Here is a 22,254-nt window from a genome sequence, read left to right on the forward strand (position 1 = left end):
CCCCAGTGGTGTTGAAGTTTTTAAATGCAGGGTCCTTGCTGAAATGTTCTTAGTGCTGTCATAGGCCTGTAGGTTCTCTGCTGCAATGTTCTTGATGCTCACATAACACAGGTTCCCCACTGAAATGTTCTTGGCGCTTTGATAGACCTGCAGGTTCCGTGTTAAAATATTCTTGGGGCCCCTATAAATCTGCAGATTACCTGTTGAAATGTTCTTAGTGCTCCCATAGACTCAACAGGCTTGTGTCTAATGCTTTGTGAAGTTACACCCCTCTATGCTGCTTCAATTTTTTAAAGTGCAATAATCATGTTTTTCTTTTAGTGCTTTGATTTCATCTAGAGAATGACACGGGGATGGGTGCCTGTGGTTAACCCTGGGATGGGGGTGGGGACGGAGACAGAGCCTATGGGGTTGTGGTGGGCCGGGGTTGGGGACAGAGCCCGCAGGGAGAGGGACAAACTTTGTCCCCATGTAATTCTCTAAAAATTTGATACTAACATCCATCAAAGTTGTGGTTCTGCCCAAAGCCTGCTCCCAGACCCCCCCTAACTTAGCTGAATGGGAAATGACAGTAATATGCAGTCACTCCTCAGTTAAATGCTACTGAATATTGACAGCCAGCCTGCTCAATAGGGTTTAACTCAGTGGTCTCAAACTCAAACCCTTTGCAGGGCCACATTTTGGATTTGTAGGTACTTGGAGGGCCGCAGAAAAAATAGTTAATATCTTATTAAAGAAATGACAATTTTGCATGAGGTAAAACTCTTTATAGTTTATAAAACTTTCCTTTAACAGTTAAAAGGAAAGATATATAAACTATAAAGAGTTTTACCTCATGCAAAATTGTCATTTCTTTAATAAGACATTAACTATTTTTTCTGCGACCCTCCAAGTACTCTATTTTTTTCTGCAGTACCCACATTTAAAGTTCAATATCTTTTCTTTCTCAAAACTGGCACATTTCAATCACTAAATTGAAAATAAAATCATTTTCCTACCTTTGTTTGGTAATTTCATCGGTCTCTGGTTGCACTTTATTCTTCTGACTGTGCATCCAATACTTCTTCCCTTCTTTCAGCCTCGTGTATGCTTCCTCTCCTCCAGACCTCATTCCCTTCCCCAATTTTTTCTTTCTTTCTCTGTCTGTCTTTCTCTGATTCCGTGCCCCATTTTTTGCTTTGTTTCTGGTTCCCTGTACCCCCTCCTTCTTTCTTCCTTCCTCCGTGCCCCATTTTTTGCTTTTTTTTCTGGCTCCCTGTCCCCACCCCACCTTCTTTCTTTCTTTCTTCCTTCCTTCCTGCCCTCCCCCATGCCACCGCCGCCGCGGAATAGGCTGCTGCTGCTGCTGCTTTCGGGAACAGGCCATCTCCCTGCTTCTCTTCTGCATGGGGCCGACTAATTCTCGCTGCCCGATGTCAATTCTAACGTCGGAAAGGACGTTCCGGGCTGCCAGGCAGCGATTGGCTAGCCAGAACGTCCTCTCGACGTCAGAATTGACGTTGGGCCGCCAGAGTTGGTCGGCCCTGCAAGGAAGAGAACAGTGGACCGCCCCCCCCCCTTGGTACGCCACTAGAGCAGCAGCGTGTCTGGTCGGCTCGTTCGTTCAAAGCCGCGGGTGGCGGCTCCTTGCGAGATCCGCGCCTGCGTCTGAAGCCTCTCTGATGTTGTGACATCAGAGAGGCTTCCGATGCAGGAGTGGATACCGCAAGGAGCCACCAATCCGCGGCTTTGAGCGAATGAGCCGGCTGCTGCTCCAAAAGGAAGAGAATGATGGCCTCCAGACCGTGGGCCGCAAATAAAACCTGGAGAGCCACATGCAGCCCACGGGCCGCGTGTTTGAGACCGCTGGTTTAACTGGACAAAAGCCTCTCCTTCCTGGTTAAACCACTTTGAATATCAGGCCTAACAAATTTACCTACCCTTTTACAAAACCACACAAGTGGTTTTTAGCACCAGCCGGTGTGCTGAATGCTCTGCACTGCTCCAATGCTGAAAGGAACTCTATTTATTTAGAATTTTATCCCGTCCTCCCAGTAGCTCAGAATGGCCTACAAATAAACATTCACAGTGGAGTACATTTGGACAATACAAAGACTATACAGTAGTTTAAGTACAAAGACTATTCGGCAATTTAAGTACAGGTTAAGAATGGACAATACAGCAATTTAAGTACATCAGAGCAATGCAGAGCATTCAGTTCGCCAGCCGGTGCTAAAAACCTCTTGCATGGTTTTGTAAAAGGGATTAAGCATTCATATGACACCTAAATTCAGATGTTCTATTAAAGAAAAGGGGGCTAGTGACCAAACGGAGCCCCGATGCATGGTCTCCAGCCAAAGAAGAGTCGTTGCAATGATTGGTTTAATGAGTTGGATGAAGATATAAAATACGGAGGAAATAAGACAGGTCATTGCAACTATAGGCTCAAAGTAGAGGCTAGCGCTGATTGAATTAGGACTGGAAGAGCAAAGGAAGGGAGAGAAGCTGCTCAAAAAGAGAGACAAAAATAACTTTACTATATTATTTGGTCAGTGAATGTGTTTGAAAATGGTACAGTTATTCTTTTGTTTTAATAGGGTTATTTGATTACATGGACAAAGCGCTTCAAAGCAAGCGGAGTCGAGGGAGCCGATGTTGTGAAACTACTCAATAGGGCAATCAAGAAACGAGGGGTATGTTTATTTTTTCTGCAATTTGATTTTCTGGTTTAGATGACTTCTGATGTCTTCTAGTACTAATCTGCTGTGAGTGAAGACCAGCTTCCTCTCAAGCACATTTGCAGACCAGTCAAAAAAAATAGAAAACATGGCAATCTGCTTGGCCTCGGGCATCCAAATGAACCCCTCTGCATGTGGGAAGGTGGCACTGCGTCCCTCAAGGGATTAGATTAGGATGGATGGGATTTATTGATTTCATATATCACTTTGCACCAAAGTTGTAAGCTGGCTTGCAAATAAATAAAAAAGCAATTAAACAAAAAAAAAAAAAAAAATGCAACTGATAGCATTTACAAGCAGACATTAAGCAAGGAACTCACTAGGAGTGCCCATAATATCTGAAGCTATCATACAGGCAGGTGCAATATGTATTGTTTCATTCACATCTTTTTTTTTGGGGGGGGGGAGGTTAAGTGACCATAGATACCTCTTCTCATCTGGTCTATATATGTACTCACTAGACCTCTTACAGGCATTTTATTATACCTTCCTGTGCAAATGCAACTCGCTTACTTTGCATCTCATAATGTTCTTTTGACTAGTTTATTATTAACTGTTCAAGTGTGGTAACACCAACAATTCTTTTCAAGTCTACAAAGTTTTCTTTCTTGAGATGCTTACCTAATAGAAGTCTCCCATACCAATAATCATGTTAATTAAACTTCCAAGATTAGTACTGAAATCTTTCAGTTCATATCAACTCTGCTTTGCACTGTCTATTCTTCCACAGGATTGCAACTTAACAGTCATTTACCCTACTACACCAACTGGTGTCTACTATGCGTATGCCCCATTTGCATGCTTTTACCTCTGCAGTGGATTCTGCTCTCGCAATGGTCTCAGATTATAAAGATGTGTTCTACTACTTATCTGCCACATACTGCTCTCATGCAAAATTCATCAATGTATGCATATAAGCCTCCTCCATAGTCTGGGACTTCCCATGCATGCAGTGACTAATTGGCACTCCTCTTCAAGAGTTCCAGCTTATCCTCCTCTTCCAGATTTCCTCTTTTGGACTTTTGCATTTGTTGTACTGTGTTTAATCACCACACAATGGCATTATCCCAGGACAAGCAGGCAGCATATTCTCTACAAGTGGGTGACGTTATCCACGGAGCCCTGTAGCGGACAGCCTCGCAAGCAGACTTGCTTGAAGATCTTCAAAGTTTGCGAGTGCCCTCCTGCCCGAGTCAGGGCGCGCGTCTCCTCAGCGTGGCCTCAGTTCTTAGATTTCTGTGGAGCCAAGAAGCCCTGTCTCTTAGCTCTGCGTGTAATCCAAGGGCTTGCTTTGTTGTTTTACACGAGTTGGTCGCTGGTGGTGGCGGCAGTTCTGCGGACGCAGGATCTCCAGGTGTTTCCATACCTCGACGACTGGCTCATCAAAGCGTTGTCTCGGCAGGAGGTTATTGCAGCGACCCAACAGACTATTACATTCTTGCAAGGTCTGGGCTTCGAGGTGAACTTCCCCAAGTCCCAGTTGTGTCCTGCTTAATCTCTTCAGTTCATCGGAGTGGTACTGGACACGCTTCGACTCCGCTCGTTACTGCCTCGATCTCGTCAGGATACCCTCATTCGCCACTGCCAGAAGGTGACTCGTCTGTCGATGGTCTCAGCCAGGCACATGATGGTCCTGCTGGGACACATGGCCTCCACGGTTCATATGACTCCTTTTGCCAGACTTCACCTCCGAGTTCCTCAGTGGACCCTGGCATCGCAATGGCGGCAGGATCGAGATCCAGTCTCTCAACACATTGTAGTGACTCCTTTGTTGAGACAGTCTCTCCGCTGGTGGATGCTCTCTTCCAATCTTTCCAGAGGTTTTCTGTTTCACGCGCCCCCTCCACAGAAGGTCCTCACGACAGACTCTTCCATGTACGCATGGGGGGCTCACCTCGATGGTCTACGTACTGAAGGCCATTGGTCCAGCACGGATCGCCGCTATCACATCAATCTGTTGGAGCTCCGAGCCATTTTCAATGCTCTAAAAGCCTTTCATCATCTGCTTCGCGACCATGTGGTCCTGGTTCGGACAGACAACCAAGTGGCCATGTATTATGTCAACAAACAAGGATGTACGGGATCCCTGTCTCTTTTCCAGGAAGCTCTGAAGATTTGGGATTGGGCGATATATCAAATAGGTTAGGGCGACCTGTTTCTAAGCGAACCATCTCCAACTGGTTGGCTGCTTTTATCTCTTTCTGCTATGCTCAGGCTGGTTTCCCTCTGCAGGGTCGAGTCACGGGGCATAAGGTCAGAGCGATGGTGGCGTCTTAGATTTCCTCAGATCAACTCCTGTTGAGGAAATCCGCAAGGCTGCCACTTGGTCCTCGGTTTATACATTTCACTTCTCACTACTGTCTGGATACTTTTTCCAGACGTGACAGCCATTTTGGTCAGTCCGTTTTGCAAAATCTGTTCTCACAAATTGCCAATTCTCCCACCGTCCCATTCTGGTTAGCTTGGAAGTCACCCACATATAGAGAATATGCTGCCTGATTGTCCTGGGATAAAGCACAGTTACTTACCGTAACAGGTGTTATCCAGGGACATCAGGCAGATATTCTCGCAACCCACCCACCTCTGGCTTCTTTGTAGCTATCTGAACTGAGGCCACACTGAGGAGACGCGCGCCCTGACTCGGGGGGGGGGAGGCACTCGCGCAATCGTGGTGCAGCACTCGCAAACTTTGAAGATCTTCAAGTAAGTTTGCTTGCGGGGCTGTCCGCTACGGGGCTCCATGGTTGACGTCACCCACTTATAGAGAATATCTGCCTGCTGTCCCTGGATAACACCTGTTACGGTAAATAACTGTGCTGTTTCTTCTATCATGTCACGAGACCACACATAGCAGGCAGTGAACAATCTTGCCATGCTTCTTTCTCATGGCTGTATTTCTATAAGCTTTGTACTTTTTTTTCCACCATGCTGATGGACTTTCCATTCCACCGCCTGGCACCAGATCCCCTCCCCTTGGAAAATATCACCTGCAAGCAGCCTATATTCCACTCCATAGTCCCTCAAAATATCACACAATAGTCACATAAGCATATTGAATAAAATTGTGGATAGTGCTGACCCCTGTGAAACTACAAATGTCAGTAATGCCTAATTCAAAAAACTTTACCTTGCCTCTTCTTGCATTGTTCACCCGGTCAAATGTGATTGAAACGAATATAACCCATTAAGTCTCACCCCAGTGTCAACCAGTCTAGCAAAACTGAATAAGCAGCAGTATCAAACACTTCTGGTATATCAAAAAGTAATTTTTGCAAAAGATCATCTAGTACCGAAAATAACAAAGCTTTATTTTTGGAATATTATTCTTCCTGCAAATACAGGAATTTGGCACCTTTTTGTCCCTATTTTTTTCCAGCAGTTAAATCTATTTAGCTCTAAATCTGCTCTGGGTTGAAAAAAACCTCCCAACCATTTGTGGAAAGGCCAAACTAAGGGGTCCTTTTACTAAGGCGTGCTAGCCATTTTAGCGCATGCTAAAACGCTAACGCATGCCAGTGTGTCCATTATATCCTATGGATGCATAGCGCACGCTAAATCGGCTACTGCTAAGGATCCTTTTACTAAGGCGCGCTAACCGTTTTAGCACGCGCTAAATGCTTACATGCGCTAACACATCCATAGGATATAATTGATACGTTGGCACACGTTAGCGTTTAGCACACACTAATATTTAGTGCATGCTAAAACGGCTAGCATGCAAGTTTCAAGTTTATTAGTTTTTAATATACCGACCATCAACAAATATCTGGCCGGTTAACAATAAAATTTAAAAGGGTAAGAAAGATAAAAGATAAAATAATAGGCATTTAAAAATAAATAGAGTGAACATAGATAACATCAACTAGACAAACTTGAAAGTGAGGGGAAAAGGGAAGAGAGGGGAAAAGTTACATATTTGAGAAGAAAAGGAGAAAGTGGGAATGGGATAAAACGTATAGGGTAGGGTCGCTTTGTTAAAGCGGTTGGTTGCTTAAAAGAGAAAAGGAAGTAAAAAAAAAATTTTTTTTAGAAAAGGAAAACAGAAGGTAAGTCTAAACATAGCCGAATAAATCACGAAATAAAAAAGTCTTTAGGCTTATCTTGAATTTGTCTAGATGTTGTTCATCGCGGAGTTGCTGTGGCAGAGAATTCCATAACGTTGGGGCAGCTACTGCGAAATTTATTTTCCAGGTGTAATAAAAGTCTTTTATGGAGGGAATAAAGAGAAGCTTTTGATCAGTTGACCTTAGAGTGCGTGGGGAACATTGGGGAATGAGAAGCTTATCAAGAAATGAGGGCTGGTGAGAGAGTTTTATTTTGAAGGAGAGTAAGATGATTTTATAGGTGATACGGTGAGTGATGGGGAGCCAATGTGCCTCTTTTAGAAGAGGAGTAACATGGTCAAATTTGCCTATTTTGTAAATGAGTTTTATTGCTGTGTTTTGTATTAATTGTAGGCGTCGGATTTCTTTTTGGGGGAGACCGTTGAGAAGAGAGTTGCAATAATCTAAGTGGGAGATGACTAAGGAATGAATCAGGATATTGATTGAATCGGTCTCTAGAATTGAAATTAGTGACCGAATGATGCGGAGTTTGAAGAAACAGATTTTTGCGACCGAACTAATATGGTCATGGAAAGTAAGATCCCTATCAATGATGACGCCTAATAGTTTTATTTTTGTTTCCATTTGTATTGGAGTGGATTTGATAGAAATTTTTCCCAATAATGATTTGCAGGTTTTGATTGGAAGTAGGAGGCCACAGGATTTATCAATATTGAGGGAGAGTTTATTTGAGTAGAGCCAATCATTTATGGTGTCCAATTTATTGTTTATGTCTTTTATGTCTAAGATGTTTGAAGTGTTGACTGGGTGAAGAAGTTGTATGTCATCTGCATAGGCAAAGATTGTGAATCCAATAGATTGTGCTAATGTAAGAAGAGGAGACAGAAAGATATTAAATAGTAATGGGGATAGAATCGAACCTTGCGGGACACCATAGGTTTGTGATATAGATGAAGAAGTTTCATTCTTTACATGGACTTTAAAGCTACGTTCGTTAAAGTAAGATGTGAACCATGAAAGAGCTGGACCTGTAATACCGCAGTCTTTGAGTCTATTAATAAGAAGAGAGTGGTCGATAGTATCAAAGGCTGCAGACAGGTCAAGAGAAATAAGAATAACAGATTTTTGATGGTCATGGTAGTAATGTATAGTTGAGATGAGGCCTAGCAGTGACAATTCTGTTGAATGTGAAGAACGAAAGCCAGTTTGGCATGGATGTAAAGCATGGGTTTTTTCAATGAATTCTGTAAGTTGGGTATGAATGATTTTTTCAGTTAGTTTAGAGATTAAGGGTAGATTAGCAATAGGGCGATAATTTCTAGGTAGAGAGGAATCTAAGTTGTGTTGTTTAAGTTTTGGAAAAACAAGAGCTGTTTTCCAAGCAGTAGGTACTAAACTGTCGGAGAGAGACTTGGATATCATTTCCCAAATGTATGGGCCGAAAAAAGAGAATAATTTTTTAAGAAGCGAAGGGGTAGTTTTTTCTTGAGATATCCATGTAAATGTGTAGTGAGATATTTATCATTGAAATATATATTTACAGAGCCATCTCAATTGATTAGTTTTCTCTCAATGAAACGTCTTGAAAAAGGAATAACAACGTAATAACGCCTATGTGAAATTAGCTCCCTGCACTTCAGTTAGACAAGGATTTTTCTTGCTTAATTAATTTGTAGTATATAAGTTCTGCTCTTAATAATGGATTCAATAATATTGAGGACTAGTGTGAGAACAGCTAGTTTGGTATTTCCTTGTAGCAATATTAAGTTTGGAATTATAGTTTAATATGTAGTTTGATCTCACTTTTCTGTACAATATGTATATGCTTGGTAATATTGTAAAATGTTATAAATAAAATAATAAAAAAATAAAAAAAAAAGAAGCGAAGGGGGAATGCTCTCCAAAAGATTGTTGGAAGTGTTTAAAGATTGTAAAATGAGAAGGAGATTTGCTAGTGAGGGCATTTTGAAATTTGAACAAGAGCTGAATGATAGTTGAGTAGAATCATTGAGAATGTGAGGAGAGGAAGCAGGAAATGAAGGTCCAAGATGTGATCTAATGTCCTTGATTTTTGTATCAAAGAAAAGTGATAGTTCGTCTGCAGATGGCTGGGTAGTAGGGGGTAGGTTTTTTTTTTTTTTTTAGAATATATGCCTTAGTAAAAGGACCCCTAAGATAACCTGCATCCTTATGTCCACCTTGGGCAGCAGCCAGCCTCAGAGACATCAGTTTCCATCACCAGTTCACAAGCCACATAGAGGAGAACTTATCAACAGGGGTTACTATTTAGACTTGTTATCTTACCACTAACTTGTGCAATTTTAACACAGGTCCCATTTTATGTAGTGAGAACTAGTTTACTGATAACTAGAATTAATGCTAAAATAACTTGTAACAGTAGCATGTAGATAACTTCACCCCTTAGGCCGAACCACCAAGCCAATTTGTTGTGTTAGACAATTGCATTAGCAGAGTGCAGTTGGTGCTGCCAAAAATCTGTTACACGGAGAAAATCTCCCCACTCCCCGAAAAAATAGGGTGAAGGGGGAGAGACAGCCTAAACAACGCATTACCACAACACAAAATATTGATAATAGTGGAAGGGAGCCTTCGGTCACACAGCCTGCAATGGGGACGCACCCCTAGAGCACCAGCTGTCACAAGCATACACCCAAGAGGGTGTTATCTGTGGAACATCCCTGGGCAGCCTTCATGTGAATTTTTGTGATAAACCAATGCACAAAAATGTGTTGAAGTGAAAAAATAAATACTGCACACACAAAAAATTGTTAAGGCTATCTCAGCCCCTCATCGGACCTCAGCTTTGGAACAAACTTCTAATCTGTTTGCGCGCTGAAACCTCCTTAGAAAAATTTTAAAGTAATCTAAAAAGCTATCTTTATAAAGATGCTTATGAATCTTAGATCAGACAATCCTTTTGATTCTCCTATTTACTTTTAGATCAGGTCTCACCTTAACAATTACTCTTAGACTAAGTCTTCTTAAAAATTGTTCTGCCCTAATTGTTATTCTATTTTAATTGTTTATTTTAAATCAAATGTAATTTAACCTCTAATTCTTTATGTATATTTAATGTAACTATGGATAAAATTGTATGTGTATGGTTTTAAACTGTTTTATTTGTCCCTCCCCAAATTATTATTGTTATACGCATTGAAAATACTTGATATTGCATTTAAATCAAAATTTCAATAAACTTGAAAAAAGTAGCGTCCACAATCAGCGATGCAAACAAGACAGTATAAGCATCTACTGGAAGTATTTAGCTTCTCCGTAGAAAGTTAGCCAGCAACCATGTTTCCTTTCTCTGGTAAGTTCTATGTGTCTTCCTCTAGGACTACGACGCCGACATCATGGCTGTTGTAAACGATACGGTAGGAACAATGATGACCTGTGGTTTTGACGATCAGCGCTGTGAAGTTGGCATTATTATAGGTACCATCTGGAATTTTGTTGTGGGAACTTGATGTGCTGGGTCGCTTTCGTCTCTTGAGTGTTAGCTGTTCTTCTTTGTCTGCTCAGGTACAGGTACCAATGCCTGTTACATGGAGGAGCTAAGGCATATTGATCTGGTGGAAGGTGATGAGGGGAGGATGTGCATCAATACGGAGTGGGGAGCTTTTGGAGATGATGGTTTCCTGGAAGATATCAGAACTGAGTTTGATAGAGAAATAGACCGCGGATCTTTTAATCCTGGGAAACAACTGTAAGTATTTAAAACTATAACTCTCTGGCCGAAATAAAGCCTTTATATAGTCTGTTTGTAGTAAAATAGTTCAATCTTAATCATCTTGGTGCAATTGTGTACGAAGTTTATTGTCCTGGACAGTGTAGTATTTAGAGCTCCTTTTACTAAGCTGCGATAGCGTTTTTAGCGCGCGCTAAACCCGCGCTACGCAGCTAGAACTAACGCCAGCTCAATGCTGGCGTTAGGGTCTAGCGCACGCAGCAATTTTGCACGTGCTAAGCGCACGCTAAAACCGCTATCGCAACTTAGTAAAAGGAGCCCTTAGTGTTTATATAACAGTGCATGTACCTTCAAGGTTTCTTTTACTCTATGCCTTTGGCAAAAATCCTTCTTAACCCTTTCAGGACCATAAGGATCGTAGGCCAATTTTTGTGGTTTTGACGACATTTTTATGGTAAAAAGGGCTTGCAGATGCCAAAAAATTGATTTTTTTTGGTGAAATATCATTATTTTTATTTAAAAAATCACACTTCTGGCTTATGGACAGTGTGGCAAGTGAATCTTCTCGTCAATCTGGCAACGACGCTAATGAATGAATGTCGGAACCAGTTTGTTTACATAAAGGCAGTATCATATGGAATCCGTACATATCAAATTTAGAACTGTAGACTATCCCAATCAAAATTTATAGGATTTTAAAGTTATGGGACAAATATGTCCCTTGGTCCTGAAAGGGTTAAATAAGGTGCATAGTTTTTCTGCTGGGTAGTACTATGACCTCTGGCTCTTAAACATATATAGTTTGAAACTGTGTCTCTACGTTTTTCAGGGTAATGTTGAGCATACAGAGAAGAAGCCACTATGGGCTCCTTTGGCTAAGGTGCACTAATGGATTTAGTGTGCACTAAGTCCTAAACCTATAGGAATAACATGAGCTTCTTTGCTAATCATTAGCACTCTGCAACAGGGTGGATGGGGAAGAGGGAAAAGAAAAAACCTTTAGACAGTCCAGCATTTAGTATAAACCAGCGTTTATTTCCCAACTTTGGGCAGCTTCAAGCAACGGGAACTGGTAGCCGGTCACTCTTTAGCCCACACGGTGCCCATAAACTGAAAAAGAACTCCAGCAATTTACTGCAACAGGTAACGTAAGAATCAACTCACTTAGGATATAAGGATTCAGAAAAGAAACAGCATTTCAGGTTCATTGCTAAGCAGGGCAGCCAAAAGTCCATAAGCAAACGGACACAGCAGTTCAGGCCCTTTAAAAGCAAGGGCAGCAGTCAGGAATTCAAAAATAAAAGAAACATATCGAGTGACCTATCCCAATTATATGATTTGAATTATGCCAAAATAGTTCAGCAGATTCGAGGTGATTTACAGCGGTGGAATGGGCTCTGGTTGTCTTGGTGGGGCAGAATAGCTGTTCCCAAAATGAATGTTTTACCCCGCTTACTCTTTTTGTTCCAAACTTTACCGATTCCTATCCCATCTTTGGTACTGCGTCAATTACATTCTTTACTTTTTTCATTTATTTGGCAGGGGAAACCTCTGCGTATCTCCTGGCGGGGCTTATGGGCCGCCAGGTCGAATGGAGGTCACACTCTTCCTAAATTGTTTTGGTACTATAGGGCGGCACAGCTAAGATTTCTGTTAGACTGGGAGATTGTGGATAATAAATTGGAGGTTAGGATGGAGCAGCATTTTGTGGGTCCTCATTGTCTGAAATCTTAGCTTTGGTCCTCCGCCCCTGAGCGCGTTCTGTTGGGGAGCCAGCTAAATCCTTTTCTGAGACATCTTTTACAGCTTTGGTATGAGACACGCCGGCGATGGGGTGGGGGGTTGGTCCCATGTACTTTGGGTTCTACCTGGGATGAACCTCAGTTTGCTGTGGGCAGGGAGAGTCTCACTTTTGAGCGGTGGTCACAATTGGGAGTGGTTACTTTTTGGGATGCCCTACATAGGAGGGTCCTGGTGTCTTTTGAGGCTTTCCAGAAAAGCTGTGCTGTACCTAAGGAGGACTATTTGGCATGCTTCCAAATCTGACATTTTCTACAATCCCGGGGGTGGGATAGGGGATCCCAGCTGCATAATGAGCACTTGGAACATTTGTGGGTCACCCTTCAGGGGCTCCCTAAACCCATCTCAGTCCTTTATCAATATTTTTTAGGCTCTTCCCCTTTTCGTCCTCCATTCAGGAGGGCCTGGGAGACCAACTTGGGGCGCCCCTTTATAGCTAAGGAGTGGGCCCAGATGAACCTTGAGGTTTGTAAGGCCTCCTCTTGTGTACTTATAAAAGAAAATGCTTACAAAGTGCTCACTAGGTGGTACCTTACTCTGGCCCGCTTGCACAAATGTATCCTAGAGTGACAGCTACCTGCTGGCGCTGTGGGATGGGGGTTGGTACATTTTTACATTTTTGGTGGGAGTGCAGGGTCTTGCAACCCTTTTGGAAAAAGGTGGTGGGTTGCTTATCACAGTTATTGCAATTACTTGTATCTTGTACTCCGGAGGGATGCTTGTTGGGACTGTTTAATGTGAGCCAATATACCTGGCAAACTAAACTGCTCTGTTGGGGTTTGACAGCAGCTAAATGTTTGATTGCTAACCACTGGCGGCAGGCGGTTCCACCTACTCAACTGGAATGGTCTTTGAAACTACAGACAATGTGCACTATGGAGCTTTCTATAGCAAAGAGTCATGGACATTATGATTCTCATGCCTGGACTTGTTCTTTGATTACCAGTAGGGGGGTGGGGGTGGGGGGGAAGGCCATGGAGCTGTTTGGGTGGTTCCCTGAAGAAACAACTGGGGGCTATCTGTTGGACATGTTTTGTACTATGGGATGTTGGATGGGTTATTGTTTGCTATTTGCGAGTGGATATCTTGGTATAGGGTAGGGTTCTAAGTGCTGTATATGGAGTTTTTCAGATTTGTCACTTGTTTATTAACATTGTATATTGTATTTACTAGTATACTGGTATCCCTTTTATGCTGTTTTGTACTTTTCTAAACCTTTAATAAAAAATTTAAATATAAAAAAAAATAATAATAAAAGAAACAGCAGTTCATGCAATTTTCAAAAACCAGTGCAGCAGAGAAAACAGACAGCAATTCAGCTACCTCAGTCCTGCAGTCAAATGAAAGTTAGCACTTTCGTCAGGCTCCTTCTGCATTTTACAAAAAACTACACTGACTGCCCATGGAAGCAAGGGTTATTTTTAAGTTTGCTTGCCTTTGCTTCAAAACCAAAAAAGGTTCATCCCCAATCTATCTATCTCATCATTTCAACTTTCCAGACACAACTTGTACACATAGTGCCTACTTGTTCGCTTTCCCATCCTTGAAGGGCTTTATCTACAAGAGATTCCTCGATAGAACACTATCATTCCAAGCAGGCAAATAGAATAAATGTTTAACCAACTTTATCTTAAACCTCTTTCTTACCAAACTTTTAGGAAGTCAATTAAAACTTATCTCTTTGACAAATTTCTATGACTCCATTTCTATCATGATGTACTTCTAAAACACTTCCAGGAAAAATTGATTAATCTTACCATGTTAATGTAATTGTGAAAGTATTTTATAATATTGCTGTCTGTATACAGTCTCTTCCTCTGTAAACTGCTCTGAACTGTTTGTGGTATTGTGGTATATAAAAATAAAGTTATTATTATTATTATTTCTTCAGGCTCCTTCTGTCCTTGACCTCCCTGGGGCTCTCTCTTCTTTCATCTTGTCCTGCCCTTTTCATTCCTTCTCACTTCCTGGTCCTTCAGGTTTTCTTGCAGACTTGCCCACTAGAAGAAGAGAGCTTTCTACACACTAGAGGGAGGGATAGAGTTTCCTCAAGTGGACTCTGATCCTGAAGGGGATTGGCCACTAGAAGGAGAAGTCTATACACTCTTTCACATGCTTGCTAAATCCATTGGTGCACTTTAGTAAAAGGAGCCTTATGTATGCTGAGTATTCAGAAATCAAGTTGGAGAACCAATAGATGAATCTACTTGATCTTGTTACTCACATTTAGGGCTGAGGTTTAACTATAAGTGCTTGTTTCCTAACTTGCATTTATTTCCTTTCCCCGGCAGGTTTGAGAAGATGGTGAGTGGAATGTACATGGGGGAACTAGTCCGACTTATTTTAGTAAAGATGGCCAAGGAGGGGCTGCTATTCGAAGGGCGAATCACTCCGGAGCTCTTAACCAGAGGAAAATTTGATACGAAGCATGTTTCTGCCATCGAAAAGTGAGCAGCTTTTCTCTGTCTTAAATGTAGGCATGTTTATGCCAGTTTACACCATTATTCTCTGAGAACACTTAGGCTGATCATATGTATTCTTATAGAATAAGTTCACATCCTGTGGGCACTTAAATTGCAGCAACCAGTTATAGAATTGCCTCCTATGTTTGTAACACTGCTATATGACATGTCATTGGTACATTTATTCCAAAACAAAAAAGGGGATTATTGTAAAAGATAATAACAAGCCAGGGCAGAGAGGTGAATACAGTCTTCAAAAAGACCCCCAGAAAACCCACAAAACTTAAAGAAACATATATAAATTTACATTAACAATCTTTATGTGCTCATAGATTGATGAGTCACAGGGCGCCAGGCGATAACTAATTTTTACCAATGGTGCGTATCATATTCTAATCATAGTACACAGGTTTCAAGTAGCTTGCTTTATGAAAAAAACTTTCTAATAATAGCTTCTTATATAGATGATAAAATTGCACACTGATCTTCATAAATGATGACAAAAGCTGACCCTGGCTTCGACATGTCTTTTCAGATTTTTCATTCAAGCTTCTGAAGTCTTTAGCAACAGAGGATTAAGGCATTTTGAAAACATGGCTCATGTCGAAGCCAAGGTCAACTTTTGTTACCCTTTATGAAGATCAGTGTGCAATTTTATCATCTATATAAGAAGCATATTATTAGAAAGTTTTTTTCATAAAGCAAGCTACTTGAAGCCTGTGTGCTATGATTAGAATATGATACGCACCACTGGTAAAAATTATTTACTGCGTTGCGCCCTGTTAATCATCGATCTATGAGCACATAAAGATTGCTAATGTAAATTTTTATCTGTTCCATTAAGTTTTGTGGAACTGTGGTTTTTCTGGGGGTCTTTTTGAAGACTGGTACATTTATGGCAGACTCTGAACACAAAAACTTTCCCATTGTCCCCTTCCTTTCTCAGTGAACTGCTGTAGCCATGCATTTCACACTCTCACATTGAATGAGAAGTTTTTCTATGTTGTAGGAGCAAAGAAGGTCTGAGTAAAGCCAAAGATATCCTGACCCGCCTTGGCGTGGAGCCTTCACATGAAGATTGCATTGCAGTGCAGCATGTCTGCACCATCGTCTCATTCCGTTCTGCTAACCTTATCGCCGCTACCCTTGGTGCTATCCTAACTCGCTTGCGTGATAATAAGGGAACACCTCGGCTGCGCACCACTGTTGCTGTGGATGGTTCTCTTTACAAGATGCATCCACAGTAAGTCTTTTACTCTCTCCAACATTTGCTTTAATCTCTGCAAAGGTCAGGCATGCACAGCTGACACTTAAATAGTTGACAGTGTATAGCTCCAAGCCTGAACCTGTTACCAGAGACGTAAAAGGATGAATGTTTTCACACTGTATGTTTAATGTTTCAGCCAAATGTCAAGTGATTCACAGAACCAACAATTGAAAGCCCATGTACATACCTGGTGATCAGGGATAGGATGTTTTTTGTTTTCTGGTTCATTCTTGGTAACTACTTTTTGTTCGACGAGATGGGGTTTAGAAAAAAGCCCTACACCCTCACTAAAGGTAGGATTTATTTCTGACTTCTGTAAATTAGAAATTATCCACTAACCAGAGACACAAAGAACAGCAAGTATCTTTAAACTCTTAGACTGCACTTCAGCTAAGCCAGCCTGGAGAAATCCCAGTTGTCTGTCAAAAGGCCAAGAGCCAGGCACAGACTAGGGATACAAACATGCAAAGTGCCACCTACTTTTATTTCTTTCCTTAAATAGTTCTAAAGCTCGGTACTGGGCAACATCCTATCCTTTCTGCTTGTGGTGAGGAGACTGCCTTCTTCATGAATATATTCCTGCCACCACCTTACAATATACTGTATGTATTCCAGCACGTATTATGACCAAATGATATTATTATTATTTATGTGTGTAAATAGGTTCTGTGTGATTTTCTTCCATCAGTGAAAATCATCAATTTGCATATTCTGCCCTCGCAGCTCCCTATAGGTTAGGTACAACACCTGGTTACCCACTGATATATCATAATAGAGTTTGTAACTTCTGCTGTCTTGTGCTGACAATTTATTCCAACTCTCAGAAATTGCTGAACATACCTACAAAAGAAGCAGGAAAAGAACCACTTTTTTCTAAAATTAACCAAGTCACCCAAACCAGGATTATATAAAATGCTGAAAGAGTTAGAGCAATCCCACTTGGTAAATTTTGGGGATACTGAAGACAAAGATGATCTTTTTTGTCAGAGCAGAACTTAATTATAATAATAGAGACACCCAAACCTGGGACAGACAAAACATGGCAGAATCTTATCCTCCAATGTTGGAACAGTAGAATCTCAGTTATCCAGCACCCATGGGGATTGGTGGATACCGGATAATTGTTTTTCTGGTTCATTGAGAGGGTTTCTGGTTCATTGAGAGGGTGTTAGAAACCTTGTCTAACACACTCTCATTCCCACCCTGAAGCACCAGCACGGCAGTGGTCCTAAGTCATAAAGCCCTCCTCCCTCCCTCCCTTAAGTCCCGAAGTAGCAGAAGCAGGTGGCGGTCCTGAGCCGCAAACACCCTCGGTCCCTCCCTCCCTCTCTTCCTTACCTGAAGCACAGCAGGCGGCAGCGTCAAAACTAATTTATCACGACGTGACCACCCGATGCTTGTTCTCGGGTGGTCACGTCGTGATAAATTAGTTTAATCGAGGGATTGTAGCCCTGAAGAAACCCCCTAAGGGTGAAACATGTTGGCGAACTTATCCCTTGCTGTCCACCACTTAAGCTAAGTACTATACACTTATTTCACTTAGTAAAGTTCATGGTTTTACTTAACTCATTGAAATTTAAAGCAAAACTAAATAAGTGACCTGATGACGATTGGATGCATAAAGCCAGATGTTATGAAAGGTTATTGAACACTTGGGGGCATCTCTGAGGGCCTGAAGAGTTATAAGAATAGAAGGTATTTAGGGGTGGTTGATGATACCATCCCTTCACTCAAATGTTTGAACAGTGACATATATATAAAACATCATATATGAAATCTATAACCATATGGAAGCACTTTATTGATGATGTCTTCCTGGTCTGGTCAGAAACAGAACAAGAATTACAGTTTATAATGTATTTAAATTATTGATGATAATAATATTTCATTTGAATCAACTATATCGAAAGAAACAATTCCTTTTTTTAAAGTTCAATAAATTTTTATTAAAAATTTCAAATATGAACATATCATGACAAATATTCACAGAAATGATTATCGAAACAAATTGATTACAAGAATCAGTATACAAATAATGATAACACTAAAATTAAGCATACCTAAACACAAGAGAACTAACAGCATGGATGTACATTACCATAGAAAAATGATATTCATTTTAAATGTGATATGTCACTATATTTTATGAGAGGATTCCAAATTTTTTTGAAAATGTGCAAATATCCCATTTTTTCCACAAACACTCTTTCAAACTTAGCATAACAATTCATTTTTTGGATATTAATATAATTAAAGAAAATAAAGCATTAATAACATCAATGTATTGAAAAAAAAAACTGATCGCAATACAATATTACATTATAACAGTTACCACCCAAGAAGTCTTCGTGAGAGCGTTCCAGTGGGGCAATTCTTGAGAGCAAAACGGTTATGCAATTCTCAGGGAGATTTTAAGCAGCATGCACATCAAATGATTCAGCGATTTCAATAACGGGATATCCCAATAAAATTATACATAAAGCGCATAAAAGAGCAATAAATGCCAACCAAGAATGGTTACTTCATCAATCAGCTAAAATAAAACAAGAGAATAGTTTAGTTTGTGTCCTGCCCTATTCCAAGCAAGCACTACTTATTAGAATTGCTATTAATAAACATATTACAGTTGCATTCCAGTTTAAATGAATAGCCTAGATTTGCATATACACATAATCATAATATACTTGAACTTTTTTAAAACTACATACTGTACACCTCTAGTGGTTATCACTCACTGTGTAAAAAGTGCTTATATTGTAAATATATTGTACAATTGAAACGGATCATGAAGGGCATAGAGAAGGTAGAAAGGGACAGATTCTTTAGCCTACTAGGAACCACTAGAACAAGGGGGCACTCAGAAAAATTGAAAGGGGACAGGTTTAGAACCAATGCTAGGAAATTCTTTTTCACTCAGAGGGTGGTGGACACCTGGAATGCGCTTCCGGAGGTTGTGATAGGACAGAGTACACTACCGGGTTTCAAGGAAGGATTGGATAAGTTCCTGAAAGATAAGGGGATTGAGGGATACAGACAGAGGTAGAGATAGGCTATGATAGGGCATAGACAGAAGGACAGGGGGGCTTAAATGATTTAAACAAGGATCACCTTACAGGTCATGGACCTGATGGGCCGCCGCGGGAGCGGGCTGCTGGGCGCGATGGACCTCTGGTCTGACCCAGCGGAGACAACTTCTCCTGTTCTTATGTTAACTAATAAGAAGTTTTATTTAAAATCTGTTACTAATTGTGAATCAGCACAAGTAGTATATGGAATAAAATGCCCCTATAACAAATTGTACATTGGGCAGACAAAAAGAAAAATCAAGTTACGAACAGAACAATATTTAAGTAACCTGAAAAATGAGAAAGAGGATACACCATTAGTGCATCACTGGAAACAGGAAGGCCATAATGTAGATGAGATGAAGTTTATAGTTTTAATCAAAGCTGATTTGTGCCGTGTAATGGGCTCCCAATGGTGGAACTCATTACCACAATACATTAAAGATAAAAAAGATCTTACCTCTTTTAAAAAATCCTTAAAATCTTATCTTTTTAAAGACGCTTTTAACCTTTAAATTTTAGATAAGATCAATGTTCTCAGGTTTTTTATCTTTTCCGTTCCCCATTGTTTTTTTCCTTTTTTGTTTATTTCCTCTAAGAAAAATTGTAACTTTACCCCCTTTCCACCCTAACTCATGTTAGTCTTATTGTCAAGAATTATGTTATTTGGTTTGTCTTTTTTGTAACTTCTTTTTTAAAATTTTGTACATCGCTTAGTAAATCGAATAAGCGATTCATCAAATATTAATAATAAACTTGAAACTTGAACTATTAAATAAGAAACAGCAATTAATATATCAATGGAATCCAATGGAACCCATTGGATTGAACAAGGATGTGGAGTGGAATGCAATTCAGACAAAATGAAACAACCAATTAAATAAGCAAATGTAAATAACGGAAGTAGCAAAGAGAGAGGATATAACTGGTAGCCATACAGGCACTATTATCAATGATCTTTCCAGTGTATGGGTTACCCATCTTGACTATCTGTCGCTACCTAATATGATAAGAGAGCAAGGTATGAGATGATGTATTTTTTTTGTGTGTGAATTGTAATGATGTGGTATTAGGGAGATAAATAGAATTTGTTAACATTGGTGCTTTGAACAGCCCGTGATCTAGCTCAGCTCCTGAGGACGCCAAGAGGTGAAATAACAGCTGGTGTTGAGCTGAACTAATAACAGCAAGATGATCTAAAAGCAGTGACGAACTATTAAGGATACTAACAGAAACGGACTGTTGAGCTTCACATGATAAATAGCAAAGATACATAGTTTCATAACAGAGACTTGAAAATCTTCATTGATTATTGTATTGGACAGAAGGGATTATAGTAAGAAGGAGTAAGCACTTCACAGGGGTTGTTCATGTAATGTGGTGAAATTTGATTGTAAAGAATATTCAAATGTGATTGTTTTTTCATATCATAAAATTTAATATATTTAAAAATAAAACATATAAATAACTTTATTCATGGTAATGTATATTTATTAGGGATATCATAAAAACCTGGGCTGCTTGCATGTCGCTAATTCCAGCCCCCATCAAGGTATCCCCAATTGAATCTGCCCCCCGATTCCAGCCCTCCATATCAAGGTATCCTTGATCAAACCCCTCTTTTGCTTCCGCCTGGCTGGCATTTCATCCAAAATGGCATCCCTAGCAGTCATCTACTACTACAACTACTTATCATTTCTATAGAGCTGCTAGATATACACAGCACTGTACATGAAACATATGAGACGTCCCTTTTCAACAGAGCTTAAAGTCTAATCATGATACTACAAGTTGCTGCATCCTGTAGTATATTGGGATGCTTTTACTTAACCTTGATAGCTTTCCCTCTTATAGAAATTGAGGGTAATTTTAAAATAGGGAGCCTAGGATAAAGGAGTAAGAAGGTGCTAGACTCCCTATCCCCAGTACCTTGTCTTTATTTCAATGCCAGGTCAATCTATAATAAAATGATTTTATTAAGATACCTGATATTGAATTTGTTTCTTTAACTGATACTTGGCCTTCAGATACTAAGAGCCCATTTTTAATCAATATCTGGCCATTCAATCATAATGTTGTACACTATCCTAGGTTAAAAGAAGGAGAACTAGCCATGATTCATAGTAGTTTCTTTATTCTATTTTAGATTCTTTACAAATATCTGGCTTAGAGACAATGACATGCAAAGTGAAAGTTGATCTATCAAGTGTGTCAATAAGTATACTGTATTTCTTCGATTCTGAGATGCACTTTTTTGCTGGTTTTACATATTGTCCGTGGAAAGTAGGTGCAGCTTAAATTTTATGGTGTCTTAGAATTGAGGTCCAAAATTTCAAATCAGTTAACCAGCTAAAATTGGGGGAGCAATATTAGATTAGTCTTTTTATTTTGACCTCCGTGTTAGCAATTTATGCAAGAGCATGTCTATAACTCTTTAAACAGCTAGATCGTACTTTCTAGGCTCATCATTTTGCTTTATTAGTTCAACAATTAGTTCTATCAAAACTAGATTACTGTAATGCTCTGTATTCGGATTTATCTGGCAAAAATTGAAGAAAGCTCCAATTGTTACAGAGCATGGTAGCAAAATTGATTTTTAGGCACTCAAAATTTGCTCATGTCACTCCTTTGTTGAAAACACTTCATTGGTTGCCTTTTAAAGCCCAAGTTGACTTTAAAGTGGCCTGTTTCGTCTATAAGATTCTGGATGGCCTTTCACCTATTTTCTCTTCCTACAACAAATCAAACATTTGGGTCTATAGGTCGTTTTCTATTAGCATACCTTTCTTTGTCTATCTAGAAAAAAGATGCTTAAATCCTCTTATTTTTTACTGTGTTCAGATCTGGAATGGCCTTCCTCCTTCTTAATTTGCACACAAAAATTGTAATTAAATCTAATTAGTGCCAATAATTGTTTAAGATCCTAATTATCGGTTAAATTGCAAGCACCCAAGTTTATATATGCAATTTTTAGCCCTTTTAATAGAATTGGTGGGGGGGAATATGTTCAATATTGAATGAGTGTTGGAAAGAAAGAAATGCTTGCAGATGTCACAGTCTCAGAGATGTGTTTAGTAAAACTGGCTGACAAAAGGTAAGGGAGGTATCTTTTCAACCAATGACCAAGTCTTTATTTAAACCAATGGTCCCAACAAGGATCCAAGTTTCAG

General features: G+C 40.1%; 1 protein-coding gene across 2 annotated transcripts in view; it reads left to right on the forward strand.

Moving 5' to 3' along the window:
- LOC117359534 (hexokinase-1) overlaps nucleotides 1-22,254 on the forward strand; it is a 118,170-nt gene that overhangs the window by 57,114 nt on the left and 38,802 nt on the right. Inside the window, exons 5-9 of one of the 2 annotated variants that reach the window (XM_033942488.1) lie at nucleotides 2,577-2,672; nucleotides 10,138-10,237; nucleotides 10,325-10,508; nucleotides 14,582-14,737; nucleotides 15,762-15,995. In XM_033942488.1, the coding sequence (XP_033798379.1) occupies nucleotides 2,577-2,672; nucleotides 10,138-10,237; nucleotides 10,325-10,508; nucleotides 14,582-14,737; nucleotides 15,762-15,995 (770 nt within the window). Of the gene's footprint in view, nucleotides 1-2,576; nucleotides 2,673-10,137; nucleotides 10,238-10,324; nucleotides 10,509-14,581; nucleotides 14,738-15,761; nucleotides 15,996-16,573; nucleotides 16,622-22,254 lie in introns of those variants that run through there. The other variant, XM_033942489.1, reaches the window with a different exon arrangement.

Source organism: Geotrypetes seraphini, chromosome 4, assembly GCF_902459505.1.
Source record: "Geotrypetes seraphini chromosome 4, aGeoSer1.1, whole genome shotgun sequence".
Classification (NCBI taxonomy): domain Eukaryota; kingdom Metazoa; phylum Chordata; class Amphibia; order Gymnophiona; family Dermophiidae; genus Geotrypetes; species Geotrypetes seraphini.